The sequence below is a fragment of the Megalopta genalis genome, unplaced genomic scaffold (assembly GCF_051020955.1).
Source record: "Megalopta genalis isolate 19385.01 unplaced genomic scaffold, iyMegGena1_principal scaffold0727, whole genome shotgun sequence".
In the NCBI taxonomy this organism is placed as follows: Eukaryota; Metazoa; Arthropoda; class Insecta; order Hymenoptera; family Halictidae; genus Megalopta; species Megalopta genalis.
The window spans coordinates 34,330-42,309 of NW_027476796.1; the positions used below are offsets into that span (position 1 = coordinate 34,330).

At 42.6% G+C, this 7,980-nt stretch overlaps 1 protein-coding gene across 1 annotated transcript; it reads left to right on the plus strand.

Moving 5' to 3' along the window:
* Positions 1-3,480: 3,480 nt before the first annotated feature.
* On the plus strand, positions 3,481-6,858 carry LOC143263542 (uncharacterized). Its single transcript, XM_076528432.1, has 2 exons — positions 3,481-4,686; positions 6,085-6,858. The coding sequence occupies exons 1-2, from the start codon at positions 3,481-3,483 to the stop codon at positions 6,856-6,858; spliced, it is 1,980 nt and encodes a 659-aa protein (XP_076384547.1).
* The last annotated feature ends 1,122 nt before the right edge of the window (positions 6,859-7,980 follow it).

Consider the following 7,980-nt stretch of genomic DNA (forward strand, 5'->3'; position numbering starts at 1 on the left):
CCAAACGTTAAAAGAAGCCCTTGTAACAGAACCAATACTTCAATTTCCGGATTTCAAACAAACATTCAACTTAACAACTGACGCGTCCGGATATGCTATTGGAGGCGTACTCAGTCAGGGGGCGATAGGCAAGGATCTACCCATAGCATACGCCTCCCGTGTATTAAATCCTGCCGAACAAAAATATTCAACAATAGAGAAGGAATGTCTTGCGATTGTATACTGCACCACATATTTTCGGCCTTACCTATACGGACGACAATTCAACATAGTTACAGACCACAAACCACTAGTATGGCTACATTCAATCAAAGACCCAACCTCAAGATTGTGGAAATGGAAATTGAAACTGTCAGAATACGAATATAAAATACAATATAAGGAAGGAAGAGCCAACGCCAACGCAGACGCTTTGTCACGAAATCCACCCGAACAATGCCTACCTATCCAACCTGTAGATAAAACGAAATCAGCCAGAAAGAGAACAGCCTCTATATCTTTCGAAGATGCAGAAGAAGAAGAAGAATATATTTCTATAAACAACCCATTGAAGAAGAAAAAGGATGACCTAAACATCTCATCGGACGATTCACCCATGTTCGACGCAACGAGAAAACGTAAGAAATGTGACGACTTGACCACACCTATACCAGCACCAACACCATACCACCAAGATATAGAAGAATCATCACCCGAACCGATAGCCGCCAGACTGTTTGATGACGTACCCGAGAACAATTCAATAACCAACGACATGGAATTAACGCCTAGCCAAGGAGACGTGCTTTGGGAACATATAAGCCCCTTGAGCAACCCTGACGAGACTGCGATCGAAGACCACGACCATCAACGCAACCCACACTTACACATAATTGAAAGCCGTGAGCCCTTGAACATGAGCAAAACACACAAAGTCGTATTCATTGACATGGACGGCAATCCAATCGACGAAGGTGCGAAAGAATTAAACGAAGCTAACCAATTGGGAACATTCATCGACCTAACGTTTGAACGAGCCAGACTTCATCCTACCGAATCATTCTACATTATAGCACTCCCTGTCAAAGCCAATAATCACACGCCTATAGAGCCTATAAATGTTACCAATTGTCTGGCCTCTTTATTGGACGTAGCACAAGAACTACAACTGAAATCTTTCTCAATACGCAAAACAGAAACTATAGAAGATATCCCTTGGAAGTACATACTAAACGAACTCAAACAAATATTTAGAGACCAGAATGTAAACATAACCGTATGTACCGGTAAAATCACAATACCCCCAGTAACGGAAAGACTAAGTATTATAAACGAAAATCACGCATCTGCAATTGGAGGACACAAGGGTATAACGAAAACATATCATAGAATTCGACCAAAGTTTTATTGGGATGGTATGAAAAAAGATATTAGGGACTTCATCCGAACATGCAATGAATGTCAACTGAAAAAACTGACAAGAATAAAAACAAGGCAACCTATGGTGTTGACAGATACACCAGGAAACGCCTTTGATAAAGTCAGTCTAGATATAGTTGGTCCTTTACCAGAAACTAAAAGGAAAAATAGATATATACTAACCATGCAGGACTTACTAACAAAATATTCTTTAGCTGTACCTTTAGATCAAACCACCTCTGCGGATATAGCGGATGCCTTTATCAAACATCTGGTATGCCGATTCGGAGCCCCCAGGGCAATACTAACGGATCAAGGTTCTAACTTTACGTCAAATTTAATGAAACAGGTATCAAAGAAATTTAAAATAAAACATTATAAAACTACCGCATATCATCCGCAAAGTAATGGTTCTATCGAAAGGTCGCATCACGTCTTAATAGAATACCTTAAACAATATGTAACGAACTCGTCTAACTGGGACGACTGGTTAGAACTAGCAATGTTTTCTTACAATACTTCTGTTCACGAAGGTACTAAGTTTTCTCCTCATGAACTAATTTTTGGTAGAATTGCTCGCGAACCTAGCAGCTACAATCCCGTTAGAGAAAACGTAGAACCTACCTACGCAGATTATCTCCAAGAACTACACACTACAATAAACAAATTACAATTATCGGCTCGAAAAAATTTGATTGCAGCGAAAACCAGATCGAAACATTATTACGACAAACGAATAAATCCTCAAAATTTTAAAGCAGGAGATCTAGTATATTTACTGAAAGAACCCTTGAGAGGTAAATTCTGTAACCAATACACCGGCCCGCACAAGGTTATAGAACTCCTACCCAAGGAGAATGTAAAAATCTTATTTGGAGGTACTCTGCGTACCGTTCACCTTAATAAATTAAAACTAGCTCATATTAGATCTAAAATATAAAATATACCGACCATCGACTTGAAGACTACATACAACAGACGGACTGAATGATCACTATCGACGAAGACCACAGACTGTTGCAAATTATAAATAAGAAGGAACCTAAACTCAATTCTGTATTTTCAACCAGTATGCCAATTCCCCGGGAAAACTATAAAGAAGATCCAGAGGACTTGGAAGAATTCTACGGACCAATAGACGGAATTTTACCAATCCATCATCCGGAAACATATGGACGGCTCCTCCAATTATTTTGTATAATTGCGGTATCAAGGACCCCGATCTACGTATCCCGATTGAGACGCCGCCTGTGCCAAGAGTGTTACTTGGGTGCAGATGAAGAAGATCAGCCCTTTTTTCACGAAGGTGGATGGCATTCGCTGGGAAATGTGCACACAATAGTGTGGGCGGTGCATTGTCATAAATGTGACGTGCGGATTGCCAATGTACGTCCGGTTTGGCGATGCACAGAGTGCATTGAAGAATATTTAGAACTGTCAACAAGCGGGTGGGCTGCAATAAACTCAAACCTGCTAATTGACGTAATCTGCAGATGGTAGAGTCAAAATGGGGGTCCCGAACCCATTACAAGAATATAATGTGGAAGAATATAAAAACTTGATACAAGCCATAGACGGAGTCATTCCTGAAGAATACCCAGACATCTACGCCACCCTTCTAAATCTTTACTGCGTGAAACTAATAACGCAGGCAATATTCAGACTAGCCAACACCGCCTATCCCGGAAACAACCTGTGCGCATATTGTTATGAAGACTTACACCCCAGTCTGAAGGAACAATTTGTATTGATCGAATGGACTCATGCCATCACTTCCTCCGAAGGACTTCTACACCTCAGCGAATGCAACAATTGTCTCACGCCCCTTGTGAACGTGAAATGTGCATCCCAGTGTCTCCAGTGCATTGAGACTCACTTTGAACTAACTTTTGAACAGTGGGAATACGTCTCGTCGGGTTATGCTATAGATAGCGAACACATAATGAATTTTAATGATGGACGTTAATTTACTACTATTACACTACTGCGGCAATTTATTTCTAAGTTTATATGATGAAATATGTAAACTTAACAAATTTGTAAAAGAAAGCGTATCATAAAAAATAAAACATTTGATTCCAGATGTTAACTATTTGGTTAATGCTTTGTTATGTGCGAATGAGCTGGGCCATCGTCGGATATGATTGCAGCGGCAATAACCTGAATATCACCACGGTATCTCTCAATGAAATTGGCGATTGCGATACCGAGCAATTAACCACAATGACGGAGCAAACATATATTCAACTGCTACAACTGTCAGAGTTCAACTACGTAGACGTCATACAATGTAAAGTGGAAATAGCAAGAACCATACACTACTGCGGCATGCACTCACATATCTCGGCAGTGCAAAATGGCATCAACCAATACTTGGAAACAACAACCGAAGAAGAGTGCAACCAAATGCACCAATTTGGAATATTTCACGCAGGAAGAAATACTTTCCTATATGGGTTAAAAACTAATACCACGGTAACTCGACCCTTCACGATGGCTGGTAAACTAAATATTGATGGAACCTGTCATGGAGCCGATTTCTCGGACCCATACGGGTCATGGGAGAATGTAGTAGTGCAAGCTACTGCCACAATAACTATACGAGCATCCTCCGTTCCAGTTCGTCTAGAGGCAAACAAAGTCATTTTAAAATCAGGAACAACCTGTGGTTTTCAAAGTGGCACATGCCTTGACAACGAAGACGGTTACACCTATTGGAAACCATTCCCAGTTTCAACCTGCAAATTTGACCAATACGATGTACTGTATGAAGGACTGGCCTCAAAAATTACAGAAACCTTAAATCAACAACCAACCCCATCTGTATTTGCACTCACAACCAAAGAAATCACGTTCGCATTTACCAAAACGGGCGAAATGCCGATTTGTGGATACACGCTGTTCCAAACCGAACATCCCAAACTCTTTATTCTTGAAACAAATAAGGGAAACACGTTCACAACGGCAAAGAGGACACGTGTAGAAAATTTCGACATTTTTACGTATATCAACTCTAAATTCGTGTACATTGAAAAACACATAAAAACACAGATGACCACCCTTTATCGGAATTTGCTAAAACAAAAATGCGATCTAGAGAAACAAGTTCTGACAAACGCATTAACCTTGGCTACGCTAAAACCAGATGAATTTGCCCAAACAGTAACCAAGTTGCCCGGACATATGGCACTGGTTGCTGGAGAAGTGATTCACATTATAAAATGTATTCCGGTGGACGTACAAGTAAGACACGCTCAAGAATGCTATAACGAGTTACCAGTTACTCACATGTTACGTCTCCCGACGTATTGATGTAACCATATAAATGCGGATTCGGCAAGCCAACGCCTTGCCGGGTCGAGCGCCGGGCGCTCGAAAAATTTTGGAAATAGGTGTCAAATTACATCGTAATTTGACACCCTTTTCAGGCCCGGGCCTTCAAATCGACCTAGCCATAAGAACATAGATTATATATATTAACCCGAACTAGTTATAGGAAGATATACTACATTCGAGCCCCTATCCTACGCTCTCCCGATACCCATCCTACCGTTCAACCCATTACCGACACCTCCACCAACGTTACCATACGAGTAATACCATAAGAAGCGTTCAAGCGTTTACCGACTCTTCCACTGATGTTACCATATGCGTAATACCGTAAGACGTGTGCAAGCGTTAGCTATAGAACACCAAAGACGCGCTCCGCTAGCCGACTCACCAGCATTCCCCGGCATCCCCACTCCGGAGGATTCCCCACCACACGGTACGCCCCACTCGTACCTCCCCGGAGCAGCAGCGCCCCCACAACCGAAGGAGGTCAGAGCACCAGCGAAGATCGTCAGTTCTACTCCCAGCTCCACCGAGGAACGACTTCCTCTGGAGACCTCCCCGCACTTTACTATTTCAACTCTACTCCCAGTCGTAGTTAATATTAGGAGTCTAAGTGTATCTTAATCTTGAATATATTCTTTAATACTTAGTTATTGTCGTACCCTTCAATCTTCAATCCTAACTTCTTCACGGCAAAGGAAACGAGTGTCGCCTATGGTCGAACGGTTGTCTAAACCCTTCTGACTGCCAAGTTAATATACGCACGGAGCTCACCCTGAATGCTCGGTATAGAGACTTGAGGCTTTCGGTTGGAACCTGACAACAGTCCTTCTAAGCGACATAAGCTCCCCATGCCAAAACGCGCCGGTCGTAAATATCAGCTTCGGAAGCTTTGCCGAAAAACCAGCGCGATCGCTGACGGCTCACGGAGATTCGACCGCCAACGAAACTACGAGGCCCGTATCATCGCCCAGCTTCAGCGAGCCGTGAGACATCCATACGTCGAGCTGGTCCAGTGGAGCGAGCCCCGTCCGATCGACATAGACGATACCACGTCCTACCCTCCAGTCTACGCGAAGGGAGACCCACGTCGAAGGCGCTACACGACGTTCATCTTGAAGCAAGCCGCACTCCGAGCCCTCGAGGTCGCCCGGTCTATCGACCCGATGTACTAGACCGTCCGGTGAGTGCCTTTTGTAAACCGCCTATTCGCGAACGCATGAGATCCCGGTAATACACCGAACGTACGAGTCGCGTGTGTACCCAAAGGTTTGCAACGTACGTCTTGATCCGCGGTATTCGTGCGAATATATATATATTTTTCGGGAAACGACGCCGCGGGACGTAACACACAATAACCGCACGATGTTCTTAACGCCCAAAACACGAATACTCTCTAACCATGGCACGCAGAGAGACTGCAGCCATGTGTTGCCTGTTATGTACGAAATTGATCAGTCTTGGCATAAATTGTTACCTAGGCCGACAGAGACGGTTCCTCCACAAGTCCTACAACCACTAAAAGAACCAATTTGGCGTTATATCAACCCACTAAACCTAGCCACTAGCGGCATATACACTCAAAAGGACTTGAATAACTTGAGGGATCATATCATGTTCCCGGCGGAAAAAGCAGCAATAATAAATTCAATGGCACGGACAATGACGGGAAAAAACATTCCGAGCGGAACCTTGTCTCTTATGGATATGATAAATGAGGACACATTAAATCAAATAGCCGAAAATGCAGCAACCAAATTTTGGAACGGATTCCTACGCTTCGGATCCGTTAGCGCTGGACTGATTGGTATTTTTATTATATTCAGAATATTTAAAACAATAGTGGATACGATAATACAAGGCTATCAGATACATTCCACGTATGGTTGCGGTCTTCATCTATGCGGAGCAGCATGGAGTTCAATCACACACCTCCTTCTTCACCGTGCCAGCAAACATAAATATCAAGTCGATGCGGACAATGATCCAGAACCCACCAGCGTAGATTGCCAGACACAAACAAGCAGACCCGATACCGCCGAACGCCGAGCAGCCATACGAAACCTGGAACAAATTTCTCTTAGAAATTTGCTATCTAAGGGGGAAGGTGTCACGTCCCGCGACTGAAGCATTATTGTAAAATCGCGTCCCACGACAAAGCGTTATTGTAAAGACGGGTCAGATTCATACGAAATACACGAATTTGCTTTAAATCAGCGCGAAACTTACGATTTAGCTGCAATATCATGCGAAACTCACGATTTCGCTTCAAATTCGTGCGAAATAGCGGTTTTAAACAAACGATTTAGCTTCAAATTTATGCGAAATGAACAATTTAGCTTCAGATTCATGCGAAATACACGAATCAGCTTCAAATTCACGCGAAACATACGATTTGGCTTGAATATCATGCGATATGCACGATTTCGATTGAAATTCGTGCGAAATAGCGATATTAAATAAACGATTTAGCATCAAATTTATGCGAAATGAACAATTTAGCTTCAGATTCATGCGAAATACACGAATCAGCTTCAAATTCACGCGAAACATACGATTTGGCTTGAATATCATGCGATATGCACGATTTCGATTGAAATTCGTGCGAAATAGCGATATTAAATAAACGATTTAGCATCAAATTTATGCGAAATGAACAATTTAGCTTCAGATTCATGCGAAATACACGAATTAGCTTTAAATCAACGCGAAACATACGATTTAGCTTCAATATCATGTGTCACGTCCCGCGACTGAAGCATTATTGTAAAATCGCGTCCCACGACAAAGCGTTATTGTAAAGACGGGTCGAGCGCCGGGCGCTCGAAAAATTTTGAGTTATGGTGTCAAATTACATCGCAATTTGACACCACTTGAGCGCTCGGCCCTTCAATTTAAAATTCCGAAAATGTACACTAAAACTAAAAGAATTTAAACTAAAAGTGTCAAAAACGTAACACCTCCCGAATACACCATATCGCTTTTAAAGATAGAACTATAAACTCACCACGAACGAGAATCACAGCTCGCCGAAAAAACAGTCGTAGAAACAGAAAACGAAAAACTAATAGCAAAAAGGTAATGAACGAACTGTGATTACACTCGCGACTGGTCTTAGCTAATACTATCGTACCGCACTGTCTAACACCTAAGACTCAACTGACGCGATGGCCGAACAATCGTAGCCATCCCCGCCAGCGAGTGTCCCCACTCAGTCGTTGTGGCGATGTCAATACTCTGATGGGAAGC